Source organism: Onthophagus taurus, chromosome 1 (genome assembly GCF_036711975.1).
Source record: "Onthophagus taurus isolate NC chromosome 1, IU_Otau_3.0, whole genome shotgun sequence".
Classification (NCBI taxonomy): domain Eukaryota; kingdom Metazoa; phylum Arthropoda; class Insecta; order Coleoptera; family Scarabaeidae; genus Onthophagus; species Onthophagus taurus.
Genome location: NC_091966.1, coordinates 36,122,459 through 36,141,218, shown reverse-complemented (window position 1 = coordinate 36,141,218; position 18,760 = coordinate 36,122,459). Strand labels below are relative to the sequence as shown.

Below are 18,760 nucleotides of genomic sequence, written 5' to 3'. Positions count from 1 at the left end.
GTAACCTTGTTCTTATATTTTATATTATATTAATATTAGATGTTGGTAACAGGAGAATGAGTGAGCTCTCCTGTTACCAACCTCTAATAATATAAAGTAACTATAATTCAAACGAAACTTTGCGTTGTTGATATTCGTAATGGGGTCATACACGATTTTTTTTATTATATTTTCTGAAAATTTGTATAAAAATATAATTACCAGTATTTTTTTTTTAAATATTTTCGAACAGAATCATTTTTAAAAAAATTTTTGAAAATTTATATACCCATTTACGCTTTTAAAATTCCCGCATTGATGACGTACGAGTATCACCTTTGCGTCCCGTACTCCCCGCTCAAATGCGAGAAAGAGATGAACGTTATTTAGGTAGGTTGGATTGAAAAGAGATAGAGTATTTATAGGTTATGTTTATTATGTTTTGTTCATGGTTGCAATAGAGACTCTCTATTACATCCATGGTTTTGTTTTGAAACTGTCATACCGCGAGCGCCATCTAACGGACAATTTAAGTTGTTGAGACTGTGCACTTGCTACGTCACAGAAAAACCGCGAAATTATTTCGTTTGAATTGGATTTCGTTTTTTCACTTCAAATTACACCAAATATAAAATTTATCAAAATATTTCTTTTACTTTGTGTTCATACATATACTTGCATATATCGTTTTACGTAAAAATTTTCTGTAAATTTAATTAGTGTGTATGACGTTCATCAGTAGATTAAAAATTATAATTTAAAATTGACTGTTGGTGAATATTTCCCTTTTTTAGGCTTCCAAAACCTCTCAAATTTTTTATATTTGTGTTAGTGGAGAAATGATGGTGTTACATATCATAGTGCAGTGGGGCCTTCATTATTGATTTATTAGTTAAAATTTTGTATATAACCATTAATAAAAACAAACAATAAAAAATTATTTAGTATCACAACCAAAAAACCATCAATTTCTAAAATTTAAACTTGTGAGTAATACAATTATCTAACAGTTAGTGCAACAACAATAATTAGAGTTTGTTAAGTCTAATGTACATATAATCCAGCTAAAAAAGGAATAAAATATTAGCAAATTTTCAAAAATTATCAAGTAATACATACAGTAACAAACCAAAATGAATCAGGTTTAAATATTGACTTTGATATAATTCCCATATTTTTAGCAGGTCCCATTGCATGTAAATGTAAATGGTTAATGCTGTTAAAAGGTGGCCAATGGAAGCCCAAACGGATATCGTCTAAGGAAGCTCCTTGTTCTTGTAAAATTTGTTTTGCTAAATGTTCCATTTTTTCCACTACAAAGAAAAATAATAAACAAACACTACAAATTAAAGTTAAAACTAGCTAACTTACACATCGGCAAATGCTCTTTAGTTAAAACATTAGCTCCTTTAATATGAATTTTAGGAATTACTAAATAGTGATGTTCAGTGGCTGGTTTGATATCTTTGAACACAATGAATTCTCCATCTTCATATAAAATTGCCGCTTCTTCTTTATGCGCGCAGATTTTGCAGAAAATACAACGTTCGTCCGTAGACATGATGCTTATGTAGAATAACCCCAAGAAAGTTAAACCACAAATAAATGCAATGTGAAGTTTGATGATTTGTAACGTTTTCAATGTGACCATTTACTGGTTTCGAATGCGAGTTTTATATATTTTGATAAACTACATACGATTTTCGTCATGATAACATCTTTATGACGTAATAATTGTTTTGTACAAAAAAATTAATTCCAAATATGGATTAGATCACCTATTCAAAATTGTCATTAAAATTAATAGGTTAATTTAATAGATTTTAATAAATATGTATCTTACGATTAGTCTGCGATAGAAAATCTCGAAAATAAAGATGGAGCGATTTCTCAACCAATTAGAAATGCTGCTTAAATATAGATGTTGGGATCATTTTTAGATTTCAAGTAAACGTCAAATAAGTTAGGTTAGGTTAATAAACATTAATTAAAAAAGAAATGAATAAAAACGATAAACCTTATTTGGAGTTGTCTCCAAATCCTGTACGATTTGAAGCTGTTAATCAAATGACTAATGTATTTTTCGATGACTCTAAAAAGCAGGTAAGATTTAATGAATTAAATGTTAGGTTATGTTAGATTTTTGAATTAACTTATTTTATTTTTTTTTAAATTAGGTTTTTGCGGTTCGTTCAAGTGGGGTAATGGGAGTTGTTGTAAAAGGCCCTATAGAAACCGAACGTCCCTTAAATTTCCGTATGGAAGACCATGGTCCAGTAATATCAATAAAGTTTTCGTTAGACCAAAAAGTACTTGCTGTTCAAAGAACCATTTGTTCAGTAGAATTTATGAACTTCAATGGGAATGATATCGAAACTGAATATTCTCAAACTTGTAAACGTAATTCCACTGTGTTAGGTTTTGTTTGGTCTCATGTAAACGAAGTAGCTTTAATTACGGATCATGGTGTTGAACTTTACATGGTTATACCAGAAAAACGTAGCTTGAAACATTTAAAATCAATTTCCGCCACTGTTCAATGGTTCGTGTGGTGCCCCACGAATAAAATAGCACTTTTAGCTTCTGCACACGGTTCAAACTTACTTCCAGTTGTTTTTAAACCTGGTTCGGTCAGCAAATTACCAAAAGTGGATAGTAAGTTATTAATTGATGGGTTTTAAAAAATTAAATTTTATTCTTTTAAGCTGAATTGGGTCGTATGGCTTTAGAGAGAGATGTAACAATTGCTACTTTATACAGAATACCATGTGTTTTAATCGTTAGACATTATAGTAGTCCACAGACTGTTGAGGTACATATTCACTCATTAAGTGGACCTGGACAAGCTCCTATTAAGTCCCACGTTTTAAGATTGGGATTACAAGGACGCTTTGCGATTAATGTTGTTGATAATCTTGTAATTGTTCATCATCAGGTTAAAAATTTCAATCTAAAATTGAATGTTGCTAAATATTTTCTTTTTTAGGCTTCCAAAACGTCTCAAATTTTTGATATTTGCGTAAGTGGTGAAAATGATGGTGTTGTTACCTATCATAGTGCAGTGGGGCCTTCATTATCAATTAAACCGGCTTATTTAGAACTACCTGGGTTGGTTGAACCACAAACACACGCTTGTGAAATGTGTATCCTTTTACATTTAATTTAATAATTAAAAATGTATCAAATGAATTTTTTTTACTTAAATTATTCATAGATTCGCCAAATTGGGTTGTTTTTCAACCTAATATAGTTATAGATGCTAAATTGGGATGTTTATGGTATATTATATTGAATTTAGAAGATTTATTAAAACAAATAAGTGATTTGGCTTTATGTACACAAGTCGCTTTAAAACGTAAAGGAGCTAAAAGTGTGCTTTTATCTGTAAATTTTTTATCAAAACGAAAAGAATTGTTTAAGAACATTATTTTTTTTTAGTTAATTTTAGAAAATACAAAAAAAGATAAACCCCCAATAAAGAAACTTCGCGAATCATTTAATCATATTAATAAAATTTATCGAAATTGGGTTGAAGATGAGCTTCAATTACAAACAGGAGCCCCAGTTGGGACTCCACTTCCCCCAAAATCTTATTTGTCACCTTCAGTTTTAATAGATCAAGACGATATGTTTAGGAATGTTTTTCAAAAGTTGGATACAGAGAGTGAATCACAAAAATTAGAATGGGTTTTAGTAGCTTATTTAACCAGTTTGCACGAACATGGAATTACATCACAACATAACTTAAACGAACTTTTAGTAACAACTTTAGTAAGAATTTATTTTGTTTCCCCAAAAACGTTTTTTGATTTATTTAAATTTAGGTTCGTAGGAATCGATTTAGCGCTTTACAACAAATGTTACAATATGGGGTTATTGGTGATTCGAAACCCTTGGCTTGTTTATTGTTATCTTTGGGAAATATGCATCAATCAGCTGCACAATTAGCTTTGGATATGTTATCTAGGCTAGGTTCGGCTTTTAAAATTATTTATTTTTGAATGTTTGAGTCGTTTTTTTTGTAGGTGCGTTTGAAGAAATTCAAGAAATTTTATTGAGTCAAAATCAGGTTATTGCAGCTTTGAAATTATCTCCGGAAAATTTGAATTCGCGGAAATTTTTAGAGGCTGCTGAAGAATCGAAAGATCCCGCTTTATTTCATAGTGTATTATTTTATTTTAAATCTAATCCACAATTTGCTTCAATTTGGTTAAAAGGTAAATATTATTTTTTAGATTTAGAATGAATTTGATCGATTATTATTTATTATGACCTATTTTTAAATGTTTTAATCACTTATAAATTCTAATTATAATTTAAGATTACGTTTTATACTTAACTTAATGAGGTTATTGAGAGATTTGTTTCGCGCAGGAAGTTACCTAATAAAAATTACCCTACATGGTTCTCTTGGGACACAATTACTACATTGCGTAAAAAAAAAAGTTCGCACAGAAAATGGAAACGTTATTAGCCCCATATCTGTTTTGCCAGCATTTGGGAAAGTGTCTGAGAAGTGGTTCAAGCACGTCTATTGTTTACAACATGGTAAACAACATGGTTTCTTTGCTGGTCGCTCAATATATCTTATCTTCTCTGGATACTTCTTATCAAGTTGATTCAGTTTATACGGATTTTAGTAAAGCTTTCGATCGGGTGAATCACAACTTAGTTCTGTTTAAACTAACAAAGTTTGGTATTTAGGGGAAACTTTTGCAATGGGTTGCTTCCTATCTGAAGCCGTTCTTCCTGTCATATGAGAGAGCGTTTTTTAAACGGCTAGATGAGTTCGTGAGTAAGTGTAACTTAATTAACAATCAACAATTTGGCTTCAGAACTCATAACTCCACGCAGGACGCCGTTTTGGATTTCTATACATCCAATGTAGAGGGTTTCGATGCTCGTTTTGCCTGCTGTGGTCTGTTTTTTGACATTCGACACATTACATCACCAACTACTTTTACAAAAATTAAATCGGTACGGTATCAGAGGCCCAGCCTTGGCCTGGATTCAACGTTACCTGAGTGGCAGACAACAATTAGGACACAAAACAATAGTGGAGTGAGTTCATTCCTTCTCCCTATAAGATATGGTGTCCTGCAAGGAAGCATATTGATACCATTGCTGTTTATCTTGTACATAAAAGATGTGATATCTTGTGAAAATTGTAGGCAAGTATTATTTGTTGACGATTGCTCTGTTATAATAAAGGCTGATTCACAGTCCAGCAGTTGTCAATAAGGATCACTAGCGTAGCGAATGAAATGTTAAATTGGTGCGAAGCCATCGGTTTAATACTAAACTGTAACAATAATACAAACTGTAAAAAATCAGCATAGTGCCTTCTGAAACTGGCTAAAGACGCACACTCAGTCAAAACACAACAAGGAGGAAGTTCATTTATTACTTAGCGTATCTGGTTTGAAAAACATCTTTTAAAACTTACGGTATAAAATATTGGTAGAGATAATCTACCCCTAAATCCAACATTGACCGAGTGCACGTCCGCACGAAAACCTACTTTTTCTGATAGATACGGAGATTTTTGTAAGGTCTTTATTTTATAGTATAGACATAAGGTGTGTAGCGATCTTCTCCTCTGCATGCTTAACCATTTCAAAGTGACCATCTTACAACTTACGTGATCTCTGCGTTTTAAACCAAATATCGGTATAATACAACTATTCTGTTGAATTTTATTTTTGAATATACAGGGTCCTGCAACAGTGCGTCAGGCATCCATAGCTCCTATATCAATTAAGTTAGGAATTTCTTTCAAACGCAGACTTGTACTATATATATATGAGTGTATTTCTGGAAAATATATTCGCATAGACCGGTTGGTCCAAAAAAATTTGGCGACACAAAATGTTTTTTTTAATGGAACACCTGCATATTTTTACACTCTTGGATTTGTTTGTTTTCAAGGTTTATGAATAACTTTACTTTTTGCAATTTGATTCGGCCGTTCTCGAGTTATTCGAATTTTTCTAGAAAAATCTGCTTCAGCAGACATTTGTTCAAAAAATCAGGGAACACTCGATTTTTGGGATATCAATTTAGGATTCATTAATGTACAACACATCAACATTAATTGTAATTGTAGCATAGAAAAACATTAAAATAGTTTCCTAGCATTTTCTTAAAGTTACTTGTGTTATACTGTACTGTGGCATGGAAAAAATAAAATCAGTTTTGCGCGTTATTTTTTTGCATGGCACACTACACTATTACAGAAGTGACTATGACAATGCTCGGAAAATGTTGTAATTGTTTTTCTCTGCTAAAATTACAATTAATGTTAATGTATTGCACATCAATGGGTTCAGAAAAAAAATCTCTATCCAATAACGTGAAGAAAAAATACCGCGCAATTTGAAAATCAAGAGTAGATAATCGCTTGAAATTGGAAAAAGTTTATTTGTAGCATGAATCATAGTATTTATAAAACCATTTCATTTGATACTTCGCTCATGAAAATCGGATTGTAAATGACAGAGTTACAGCTTGGGGCGTTTTTTGTGTGACATCTGTATATATATATATATATATATATGGCATTTAAATACATATATTATATTAATCTTCCATAAAAATTTCAGTCTGTTTTCACTTGGGTTAGTTAATATTATATCTTCATCAATTTTTGAATCAATTGAGAATTTTATTAATAATACATTTTTTTTTAGATGAACGTCTTACTCATTATGTTCAACATTATAAAACGTTATTTCCAACATCAAATTCTTGAAGAAAAAGCCTATTATCTGACACATAAATTTTAATTCGTTGTAATTTTTAATTTATTCAATTTATATTTAAGTACTTTATTCAAATAAATTTTATTAACACAGTAAAATAAAAAGCTAAGAATTTAAAGTATTAAAAATTGTATTTTTCTTTACTCCTCCTGACAAAATTACAAATTCTACTAAATATATATTATATTCCTAAATTAAAAAACGAAAAATAAACGGAATATAAACACTTCCTTAAAATATTTATAAATAAATATATCACATAAGTGCTAGCTTTTTTCTTCTGTTTTTTTCTCAACTTTATCTATACAATTAATTAATAAATTATATATTTACTAGCACGAAATAGCAGGAAATTTTCAATTTGGGAAAATAAATTAATAGACGGACTAGAAAGGAATTATTAGAAGTGACCTTCTAAATCAGGTCTAACATTCGATCTTTCAGGGTTGTACACTTCACTATATGGTTTTCTTTTCTTTGTAGTTAACTCTCTAACTGGTACTCTACAAAATGGACACATCGATTCCGTGTTTACACATTTTATATGAAAAACATGTACGCATCCGTATAAAATAACATTTTCGTCTTCGTTTAAAAGAGGTTTTTGACAAATATTACAATTTGGTGATGAAATTGTTAAGGCTTTTCCACTTGTAAATAATAATTTAGCTAAACCTACAAAAAAAATTAATTAATACAAAATTAAATAATTATTTATTTTATTTACCATGATGCAAATCTTTTCCTAATAAATTTAAAGTTGTACTTAACATGGTAATATCATGGGTATAATCACAAAGTATTCCTTCAATTAATTTTTTAATATCTCCAAAGCTAGCGTCTGAAACCATTTCTAAAAGTTGGGCTGGTGGTACATGAGGTGCCGCCGCATGTAATAATTGTCGAGGTGACATTAAACCATCTCCGTTGGAATTTTTTAAAATTTCTAACCATAAACTTTGCGCATTTTGAGAATCTAAATGTTCGGCTCCTCTTATACAAAGTTCAATCGCTTCATTACCCATATTATTATCTAATAATAAACTTAAAGATTTTGACCACTCTCCCATTTGTTCTAAAAGAATCGCAACGGCTCCGTAAATATTATATTTTTCACATATTTCAAGAGCTTCCTCAACCCTACATAATCCCAATCGAACGTAATTTATTGCATGATTAGGTTTTTTGATACACAATAATTCTAAATACTTTTCAGCTATAATCGGTGAGAGTTTAACGTCGCTATAAACAATTTCACCAAGAAACTTAAACAAATCCTCTTCATCATCCTCTAACATTTCATAAAACGTTTGTATCGAATCAGAAAAATATTCAATAACCATTTCAGCTGTCCGTTTACAATCAACATTCACTAAATCCCGGAAATTTTTCACAAATTGTTTATCAACACCACGTTTTTCATCATCAATAAACAAAACGACATAATTAAACGCTTCGTTTTTACGCACATCATCTTTTAAATAACACTGTAAAATATTAGAATAATTTTTTTCTTGTTCGTAAATTCGCTCAGCTACGCGGTAGCATTGGGAATTTAAGGCGCGTTCCAACAATTCCTTCGCATTATCCGATGGTAATTTATTCGAATCGAGCAAATCAAGCCAAGCTTGTTCTCGTTCGGCGTGATCCCTTAATGTTAAATCTTTTGCTTTGGCGTCAGTTAATGATTTCACTACCGATTCTAAAATTGCTTCATCTAAACGAAGATTATTTGATGTTACTAAGCGGACGATAAAACACGATAAATTCACTATTTGAACAATCTAAAAATAAAGATAGAGAAAATTATATTAAATTGTAGAGAGGTTGGGATAAGTTGGGATGACTTCAGAAAGCAAGCCAAATTTTCAATTCAAGTTTGGCAGAAGGGAAAGGGGGTAGTAAATTATGTCATGGAAGTGTCAGGGAGATTACAAGGTTTGGAAGGGTATATATTGGGTTGTCCTCATTCAAAATTGATGATTTCATAGACGTGAAGAGGTCCTACGGGTGAATATTTGAAGGGATTTGAGATGATTTGTTTGGTGGAGAGCTGGGTTGATGAAGGAGGGTGGGCAAAGATGCCAGAAGGGTATAGATGGGATTTCGTATTTGCAGAGAGGAGAAGTAAGAGAGGAAAAGCAAGCGGAAGTATTATAGGAATAGAGAGGGGAATTATGGAGGAGAGTAAGACGGAACAGGAAATGGAGGCAGAAGCGGATGGTAAAGAGGCAAATCAAGCTGGAGGGAGAGAAGGTGCAGATAGTCACGGTATATAGTAGGGCAATGAAAGAGACAATAAGGCAATGGTAAGAGATGACAGAGGAGGGGTGGGAGGGATGTCTGATTATTGGAGGGACTTTAATGTAAGAATATGGGAAGAAAGGAGAAGAGGAGAGAAGGAAGAAAGATACTGAGGTGGGCGGAGGAGAGGGGATAGGAGATACTGAATGGGAATAGGAAGGAAGGAGATGAAGGAGAATATACTTATACGGGTCCAAGGGAGGCGTCAGTGATAGATTATGTGGTAGTGGACCAAGAAATGTGGGAGAGGGAAACAAAAGACAAGACAAACTCACATTCAGCTACACTCACACTCACCTTAAAACCATAATAGTACGAATAAAGCTAAAATTGTACATATATCACATTTAGACTAGAAAACATTTAGGGTAAAACTACAAAACTAGAACCCCTCTAATGCTCTTTTCTTTCTTTTTAGGTTAGCAGCAGTACAAGACCACCAGAGGATACAGTACTCAACACTTCACAGCCCCATAAGTAAGTATATAAAGTAAAGCATTCCAAATTTTGACTAGATTACATTGCAGAGGTCCAGACATTCCTGACGTTACTGTCATGCTACAATCCGCCTCCTTTCCGCAAACAACCTCTTCCTCCTCCATCACCCTTTCCCAATCCATGTCCTCCATCTCGTTCATCCCCATTCTTTCCATAAAATCACGCCTACACCCATCATACAACACACACACCTTCAACAAATGGTTCAAATATTCCTTTTCCCCCCAAACACATCAATCAGACTCTTCCGAACCCAATTGAAACAACTTCGCTCTCACAGATCCATGGCCCATTAAAACAAAACCTAAAGTCACGCTAGGTTTGAACCACGGCTTCTGGATCTCTTTAACATTCTTAACAAAATCATATGCCACCCGACCCCTATCTGAGACATTCTATTGGTCTTCCCTAACTATCACTGTCAGTTCTTTGACCCTTTTCTTTTTTAATCCAGACAACACTCCCGTCCTTCCCTCAATCCCGCACAACATCCTACTTTTACTCCTTCTGGACCAGAACCGCAAATACACACGAACAACAGCAAAATCCATCGAATCTGCCCAGCCAGTATTTACAACGCATCATTACACGCCGGAACCATAGCAAGCAAGACCATCCGCTGGATCGCGAGCAATTTTCAACGGAAATGGCTGTTACACACCCCCTAACCCCATAGGCCACATCCATACGACACCTCGGACATAAATAAATCCTTCATATATCACACGCATAGCGGGAAAGGAAGATATGGGAACATAATGACGGAAGGGCTTCCAAAATACTTGGTGAAGGAGGGGAGTGAGGAAGGGATGAGGTTGGTGGCCAGATTTTGGTATGGTAATGAGAAGAGAGCAAACAGGTACTGGGCAGATGATGTGGAGAGGTTGTGTCGGCTGTGCGGATTGGATTGGGAGACGCTAGAACATATGTTGAGGGAATGTAGTGAGCTGAGAGAAGAAGAAAGGAACCGCTGGCAGATTCTGGAAGAGGGAGGGTGAAGGCAGGGGATGGATGAGGGTGGTGGTTGGGGCGAGGGAACGGAGGACGGAAAGTTAAGTTTGGTTTGTCATGTATTGTACAGAAAATTGTAAACTTTTAGATAACAATAATAAAAACATTTATATACAGGGTGTTTCTAAATTGATGCGAAAGATGGGGGTCTTTCATATAACTTTTTGTTCAAAACCCCTTCCCCACCGAGTTACAGCACTCTACACTCTAAATTTTAGACGACTTTAATAACTCTAAAATGTTATTACAAAGGGGTGAAAAATCAACCCCTATAATAGCATTAGATAGATAATAGCATTACAACTTTTTAATGCGTCTACATTTTTCTATTTAAAAACTTGATTTAAATAGAGGGATTCAATACGCAACTTCTTTATCTTTTGACATTTTCTCCTAAAATTGTTAGTTTGATCACAAAAAAATAAAATAATACACAGGCTCAAGTGAATTAATTCAGAGATTGGTTATTATTAGTCAAAAAAATTTAATTATGTCAAATTGATCTCAGCATTATTTTATTTTTTGTGATCAAACTAACAATTTGTTAGTTGTAAAATGTCAAGAGATAAGAAAGTTGCAGATTTTTTCCCTTAACTTTAGAGGGCTATAACTTGGAGGAGACAGGGTTTTGAACAAAAAGTTATTTAATAATTAGTTAATTTTTGGTATAGATTTTAATTTTTTTCCGCCATTTTTAAGCTAGTTATGACGTCATCGCTATTTTATTTAAATAGCAATCCACCATTTTTATTACAGAATATGAAAGAGGATTTTATTCTGAATTTGGTACAGCCAAAATTAATATTAGTTGCACAAGGAAAATTGCCTTAAAGTTTCATGATTTTCCATTCAATTGAGGTAGAAAAGTAGCAGTAGCCATGCGTAACCATGCCAACCACTTATTTTATTTGTTTTATTAAGACAATGATTAATTTTTGATATCTGAAACAGTTGGTCGCCATGATTACGCATAGCTACTGCTATTTTGCTATCTTAAATCAATGGAAAAGCATGAAACTTTAACATAATTTCTCAAAAATGTTCTTATGTAACCAATATTAATATTGACTGTACTAGATTCAGAAAAAAGTCCTCTTTCATATTCCGTAATAGAAATGGGGTATTGCTATTTGAAAAAAATCCGTCATTACTCATTTAAAAATGGCGGAAAAAATTTAAAATCTATACCAAACAATTGCAAATAATTTAAATCTTTAGACCCGTTTCAGCGATTTTTCCATAAACTGTTCTTAATTGTTTTATCCAATTTATCCGTTACTTTTGGGAAACTTGTATATATAAAATTGTAGATAAGTTAATGAACTTTACCTCAAAATCACTTGGTGTAACAACCCACAATAAAATTTGTACTAATCTCTGCCTCTGCAACATTCCCATTTCCCCAGCGAACTCCACCTCTTTAAACGCAATTTCAATAACATTCAAACATTCCCGTGTATTATATTTCATTAAAACCCTCAAATATGGATATGGAGATTCTTCCGGTGTTGCATTAACCGAATGAACCGCTTCCAAACATCTTAAAACGTCCGATTTGACTCTTGTGACGTCTTCCGCAGGTATTTTTCCTTTTGGGTATCCTAATCCGGTTAAACACGACGATACATACACTAACATGACGTTTCCGAGTTTGTGATTATCTGGAGTTAAATCCAACAAGAACTCGGTTAAAGCATTTGTGTAATCGCCTATTGTTCGGGTTGTTACATGAATCCACGCGTTGTAGAGACGTTTTTCTTTGCATATTCTTAGGACTTGATGGAGATCGAGACAACTTAGGTCTAAGGTGAGGACTATGGTTTCTAGGAGGTGTATATCTTTTGATTCAAAATGATTTATGAGGGCTTGGGTTACCGCTGGTGAGAGGAAGGCGATGTTGTTGTTTTGGATGTGATCTGCGAGGAGGGAGAAGAACCAGTCTTGATTGTTATGGTCTAATGATATTGAATCCCATAATTCATTGCATAATAAATCTCTAAAAAATAAAATAATTACAAACAAATTTTTTTTATAAAGCTAAATAATCTCACATTTTTTTTAGTTTCACACAACAATTTACAGCAGCTGTTAAGCTTTCCCTATCGACGTGGTGATCATTTAAATTCATTAAATAACTTTCCAATAAAGTTGTTGTACTTTTTTCTCGGTGTAATCCCTCCTCAGCAGCCAAGTTCAAAGCTTCAGCCCACCTTCCTTGATCACTTAAATAAACCAGGCGTTCGTGCCACGTTCTCAACTTTACTAAATGTACATTTCTTGTCCCTAAAACTAACAGTTGATCCCCGCGACTTGATAAACTATTATAACAGGCTCTTTCTCCGGCTAAAGCGAATGCTTCGCTTACCCCACCCCCAATTGCTAACGCTTTAAAATGAGCGGAGCTATAAACGAGCCCCGCGTTTGTTAAATCAAGAACTTCCAATTCTTTTTGTGTTCTTACTTCGACTAAGCGAAGATTTTCACTCGTATCTAATAAAGCTAAATGCCTAGGTCCTAACCAATGCATTGCAGATAAATTATAAGGTAATTGAACTTGTCTCAGTGGAGATAATCGAATTCGATTACTGTTCATCCCACCAAAAACAACTCGAGTATAATTCAAATCTGTTCCTCTACCCCAAGCTAACACAGGTTGGATCGATTTTCCAACCGGAACTAATTGCCACGATAAAAGTGGAAGTGACGTTGGGGCTCTTTGAAGTTGTTGTGTGTAAAGTACTTTTAAACGAGGTTTTATTGTTATAACAATCACCTAAAATTAATTAAATTATTTATTGCTAACTGAATTTATTAACATTGACGGTTGTGAAGTTAGCCATAGATTTTAAAATCGAAAAATGACCGATTTCTGCAACTCAAAACGTTAAAATTAAAATTTATATTTGAATTTAGCACTCTTAGAATAACCTCTATACAAAAATTTACGGGGGGTGTTTTCATTTAAGGACGTAAAAAAATCACAAAGTTGTGAACATCGCTCAAATCAAATTAAGAGTTTTTGATTATTAGGTGGAAAATATGTAAGAGTGCAGGGGCGCAGTCCTTGACTAAAAATGCAGGAATCTCATCTGGGCCCATTGTAGTCTTTGCCTTGAATTTTTTGAAAGATTTAACCACTTCGTCGCAACTGACTTCGGAGATACCAAAGGTGATAGAATTAGTATCATAAACAGCGTGATCGTTACTAGTAGGTCCAAATGATGCAGGACAGTGCATAGCCTCAAAATGATTGGCAAATAAGTTAACTGCTGTTGGCAAATCCGACACACGTTCATCGGCCCACTTGAGAGAGCCTGGAGATCTTATATTGTTTCTGCTCATGTTAACAAAACGCCAAAAGTTGTTTTGGTTTTTATCTTATGTCCCTCTCCAGAGATTTGACATAATGAAGGGCGTGTCGCTGCTTCTTTGGCCAGCTTGTCCGCCTTCTCATTGCCCTCAATGTTGCTGTGACCTGGAACCCACCATAGGGTAACATCATTGTCCCTAGCGAGTTCTCTCAGGTTGCTGGTACACTCTCTGATCAGCGTGGAGTCACACGTGTAGGACTAAATTGCCTTTAAGGCGGCCCGACTGTCTGTGAAGATGTTTATGGATGCACCTTGCTGTCCCTTCTGTAGGTTCAAAGCGGTGCAGAAGTTTATAGCAAGAACTTCTGCTTGGAAAATTGTTATGTCTGAGGCTGTTTGACCCACTGATGCCCATACCTACTCCGAATCTAACTGTCTTTGAAGCATCGGTGCACCAGGCAGGGCTCCTCTTTTTAGTTGAGGCCCTCCCTTCGCCCAATCATCCCTGCTTCTAAATATGACCTTATACGGCTGGTTGAAATTGTATTCTGTCGGTATAAGGTCCGTTTTAATTTCAATCAGGTGATTTAGACATGGGTCCTTGACGATTTCGAGGTGTCCTCTGAGGTTGCCCTGCATCAACTTGACTGAAGAAACTATTTTCAGCGATAAGGCACTTGAAGCTGCCTCCTTTTGTATATATAAATGGAACGGTGTGACACCGAGTAGGGCTTCCAAAGCAGCCGTCGGACAGGATCTCATTGCACCTGTTATGTTAAGACATGCTAACCGCTGGATTTGTGCCAGCTGTTGTTGTGCTGTCTTATGTTTTGTTTTTAGCCACCAAACCAAAAGGAGGCGCAGACGACCACCAATACCATATACTACACCAATGAGGCGTAGGCGACCATGGGTCTGATTCTTGCTACGTGGGCCCAATGAGTCATTCGTGGTTTGAGACCCTAGTTCTTTCCTAGGAGCCTGCGGCAGATCTGGTTTGCCATGATGACCTTTTTCCTCACCTTATCTAAGTGTGAGTTCCAGGTTAGTTTACTGTCTAGTATTACCCCTAGGTATTTAACTTCTGTTTTGAGGTTAATAGTTCTGCTTTCAATGGAGGGTGCTTTTATTTGTAGCTTCCTTCTCCGAGTGAAAGGGACTATTTCGATTTTATTTGGATTGATGCTGAGCCCATTGCTTCTATACTAAGTACTGGTGAGAAGTAGGGCTTTCTGCATTAGTTGCGTCATGATTGTATCATATTTACCTTGGATTTTGATTACCAGGTCATCAGCATACACCTGACTCTTGAATCCGCTTTTTCTTAGGGTGTTCATCAAGTTATCAACAACCAGGCACCATAATAGAGGTGATAGCACTCCCTGCACCTCGGAGTGCTATCACCAGTGCATCCTTGGAGGATGTCCCCAAGGTGATAGTTCTTGGGGACATCCTCTTAGCGCCTTTATACTCAGCGACTCGCCTCGCAGACTGGCTGTGATCTGCCGACTTTTCAACATGACTATACACCATTTGATTGTCGACGGGTGTATATCTTTTACGTTTAGAGCCTTCTCTATGGATTCATAGGAGGTGTTAACAAAAATTCACCCATGACTATGGTATCCAAAGACATATCCAACATTGATTCAATGTAATAGAAGGTGTGACTATACATACATTCCTCCACGTGTAACAGGTGGGAAATAGCAGAAAACAATGTTAAAAGCCAATTTCGTCTTTTTAAAGTCAATCCGTACAGCTATCAAGTCAATTGATTCAATAGGACAGGACATAATCATAATATTCGAAGTAGCAACTCTGGGATTAGCAGCCAGTAACACCCCTCCCCCCTACGGAGAGATTGATCACACCCAAAAACGTCATACCTGTCTGGAAAAATCTCGTAGTCTACGCTCTCCTTGAGCCAAGTTTCACTGAGAGCAATAACATCAAAGTCCGATGCATCGACCGAAGTAAAAATGCATTGATTTTTGTATTCAATCCGCGTGTATTTTGATAGTATATGTTGTACTCTGTCCGTTGGGAAGTAACTACTATCCGTGCAACAAGTCAAGGCCCCTCACTTTAGAGATCGATATCTTCGCAATCGTTCGATAAAAGAAATTGCGACAAAGTTTGTTGTAATCACTGAACATTTCTACGTAATATGTCAATTTGAAAATTTTCGGATCCACGGTTTTCTTGTTATCGCAAGTTAAAGGAACTTTGTCAACTTTGCGATTTTTTTTCTCGAAAACTATCATACGACAAAATTTGAATAGGTTTCAACAGTTTTCAACAGGTGGTAGCCTGATGTGTTCTTAATGAGTGGCATATTTTATTTTTTCGATATTCCATACAGTTTCGCGGAAAATCGCGGTTTAGTAAGCCACCGTTATGTCGAAAAGACTGAGTGGATTTCCTCACGGATTTGACCAAAATATGTCAAATAATGTCGGTTGTCGGATTCCGTTATCAGTTTTTCAAAATTAGAGCACCCTATTTTTTTAAGAGCGATTTAATAGAATTAAAAATTAAAGAGAAACAGATATAAGCTCTGCGGGGTAACATGGGTTCCGTCCAATCGGAACAGATGGTGCGTCCCAGACAGGACGTCGCGCCTTATTTCTTTATGGAGGTAAAGTAAAGGCGTGACGTACTGTCTGGGACACACCATCTGTTCTGATTGACGGAACCCTCCTCTCCCCGCATAGCTGTTTCTCTTCAATTTGTAATTCCATTAAATCGCTCTTAAAAAATTAGGGAGCCTTAATTTTGAAAAACTGATAACGGAATCCGACAACCGACATTATTTGACATATTTTGATAAAAAACGTGTTGAAATCCGCCAGGTCGCTTTCGAAGTAACCGCATCCTACTAAACCGCGATTTTCCGCGAAATTATATGGAGTATTGAAAAATAAAATATGCCCCACATTAAGAATACGCCGGTTTAACGCCAGTTGAAATTTGAAATTTTTTCGTCAAATAGTTTTGGAGAAAAAATCGCAAAGTGGACAAAGTTGCTGGCATTAATCGGGTATTTTTTTCACTTAACTCGCGATAAAAGAAAAACCGCGGACCCGAAAATTTCCAAATTAACATGTGATACGCAGAAATGTTCACTGATTACAATAAACTTTACCGCAATTTTTTCCATTGAGCGGTTACGAAGATATCGATCTCTAAAGTGAGGGGCCTTGACTTTTTGTAGGGATAGTAGTTTTTTTTAACAACTCTCGGACATCCATTAATAAACTGCATTTTTAAATCACTTTCACCGTATTCAAAACCCGCATTTAACAAGGGAAATGAACAATCAAAGAAAATTTTGCGTAAAGTGTGGGGCTTATTGGAAATAATTTAATTGGTCTTTATTTTTTACCGAGTTTTTTTTTAGCTAGCGCAGCATACAATGAATTTTTACATAACAATTTAATAGACCTGCTTGAACATGTACCAGATGTAATATGGTTTAAAATTCATATTTGAGTTGCAGAATTTGGTCATTTTTCGATTTTGGTTGAACAGTATACGCGCGCACGCGATATCCACAACTTTGGGATTTTTTACGCCCTTAAATAAAACACCCCCCGTAAACGTTTATATAGGGGTTGTTCTAAAAGTGCTAACTCAAATATGAATTTCAATTTGCGTTTCGAATTGCAGAAATTGTTAATTTTTAGATTTTGGGATTTTTTTACACCCTTAAATGAAAACACTCTCCCATAAATTTTTGTATAGGGAATGTTCTAAGAGTGCTAAACTCAAATATTAATATTAATTTGCGTTTTGAATTGCAAAAATTGGTCATTTTTCGATTTTAAAATCTATGGCTGGAATCTATGGCTAACTTCACAACCGTTTAATATTGTACTTTTGATAAAGTAGCCATTGCAACGACGACGTGATTTCCCAACATTTCTTGTCCTTGCACCAAAGGTTCAAAACAACAAACTTCACCTCGAGCTCCAGAAAATAAACATTTACTATCAGAAACTCGTACTCCAATTCTTCGACCAAATGATAATGAAAAAACACAACCAGATGAATCCCCACATAAAGCCAAACTGTTTAATGTAGTAAATCGTAATTGTAAAACTGCAGAATGAGGCGCATGGGCGTCAGGCATTCTTCTTACTATATCCCCAGATAATGCATCAACCATTGAAATATAACCTCTTTCATACCTAAATAAATAAAATTAAATATTAAAAAAGGAACTGTCTTTACTAATAAATAAAAATTTATACCCTATTAACAGTCTTGTAGAATCTAAATTAAAAGCTAAGGCAGATATGGCACCTTGATCACTAGTACTTAAATCATGACAACACCAGCACAAATTTTGCTCGGAATCAAACGCCAAGACATAACCATGAGATGTACCAATAGCCACTAATTTCTGACTATTTGTTATAACTGTAGGTAAACCAGCTCCAACACGTTCGCATGCTGAAGTAACTTGAGTAGAAATTCCTTGCAAAACGCAATGATAGAGCATTGAACGTAACTTTACCATTAAACTTTGCAAGGAATGTAAAGATGTGTTGTCACTGCCCTCTTCTGATTCCATATCCCATAAAATAGTCTCAAGGGATGGAGCGGCAACCGGCGGAATGTCGTATTCGACATCGTTCAGCTGAAATTATTTTAATTCAGGGATTGTAATGAGATAATTGATTAAATTAACCTCTTTAATGTCGAGCAGAGACTCGTCGGAATCCTCTATTAGAACTTCGTCGGTTTCGGAACCCATTTTATACGAAAAATTCGTTAAACGGTCACTTTCCGGCGTTTTTGTGGGGCGAATTATCTCATTTCGTTTGATTTCTAGAAGAGGGGTGGTTTCGTTTATTTACAAATTTTAAAGTTGGTAATTCTGAACATGTA

At 35.0% G+C, this 18,760-nt stretch overlaps 3 protein-coding genes across 3 annotated transcripts; 1 reads left to right on the top strand and 2 right to left on the bottom strand.

The window, feature by feature from the left end:
• Positions 1-848: 848 nt before the first annotated feature.
• On the bottom strand, positions 849-1,823 carry LOC111421042 (adenosine 5'-monophosphoramidase HINT3-like). Its single transcript, XM_023054151.2, has 3 exons — positions 1,351-1,823; positions 1,099-1,292; positions 849-1,043 (listed from the first exon to the last, which is right to left on the bottom strand). Exons 1-3 carry the CDS (start codon positions 1,628-1,630, stop codon positions 1,008-1,010), a joined length of 510 nt encoding a protein of 169 aa, XP_022909919.1. The 5' UTR covers positions 1,631-1,823; the 3' UTR covers positions 849-1,007.
• LOC111421041 (regulator of MON1-CCZ1 complex protein bulli) lies at positions 1,814-6,830 on the top strand. Its single transcript, XM_023054150.2, has 9 exons — positions 1,814-2,082; positions 2,157-2,634; positions 2,685-2,914; positions 2,966-3,122; positions 3,194-3,363; positions 3,418-3,750; positions 3,804-3,951; positions 4,005-4,196; positions 6,669-6,830. The coding sequence occupies exons 1-9, from the start codon at positions 1,978-1,980 to the stop codon at positions 6,728-6,730; spliced, it is 1,875 nt and encodes a 624-aa protein (XP_022909918.2). The 5' UTR covers positions 1,814-1,977; the 3' UTR covers positions 6,731-6,830.
• Positions 6,831-6,852: 22 nt separating this feature from the next.
• LOC111421040 (vacuolar protein sorting 8) lies at positions 6,853-18,749 on the bottom strand. Its single transcript, XM_023054149.2, has 7 exons — positions 18,561-18,749; positions 18,121-18,509; positions 17,745-18,057; positions 12,605-13,326; positions 11,883-12,549; positions 7,468-8,524; positions 6,853-7,415 (listed from the first exon to the last, which is right to left on the bottom strand). The coding sequence occupies exons 1-7, from the start codon at positions 18,624-18,626 to the stop codon at positions 7,141-7,143; spliced, it is 3,489 nt and encodes a 1,162-aa protein (XP_022909917.2). The 5' UTR covers positions 18,627-18,749; the 3' UTR covers positions 6,853-7,140.
• Positions 18,750-18,760: the final 11 nt, after the last annotated feature.

Coding starts and splice junctions, on each gene's coding strand:
- LOC111421042 (XM_023054151.2), bottom strand. CDS start 1,630: ATGGTCACATTGAAAACGTTACAAATCATCAAACTTCACATTGCATTT. Junction 1,293..1,350: donor TAAAGAGCATTTGCCGATGT/GTAAGTTAGCTA, acceptor TTTTCTTTGTAG/TGGAAAAAATGGAACATTTA. Junction 1,044..1,098: donor ATTCATTTTGGTTTGTTACT/GTATGTATTACT, acceptor TTCCTTTTTTAG/CTGGATTATATGTACATTAG.
- LOC111421041 (XM_023054150.2), top strand. CDS start 1,978: ATGAATAAAAACGATAAACCTTATTTGGAGTTGTCTCCAAATCCTGTA. Junction 2,083..2,156: donor TCGATGACTCTAAAAAGCAG/GTAAGATTTAAT, acceptor TTTTTAAATTAG/GTTTTTGCGGTTCGTTCAAG. Junction 3,123..3,193: donor AACACACGCTTGTGAAATGT/GTATCCTTTTAC, acceptor AATTATTCATAG/ATTCGCCAAATTGGGTTGTT.
- LOC111421040 (XM_023054149.2), bottom strand. CDS start 18,626: ATGGGTTCCGAAACCGACGAAGTTCTAATAGAGGATTCCGACGAGTCT. Junction 13,327..17,744: donor CAATGGCTACTTTATCAAAA/GTACAATATTAA, acceptor AATTAATTTTAG/GTGATTGTTATAACAATAAA. Junction 12,550..12,604: donor TGTGTGAAACTAAAAAAAAT/GTGAGATTATTT, acceptor TTTATTTTTTAG/AGATTTATTATGCAATGAAT.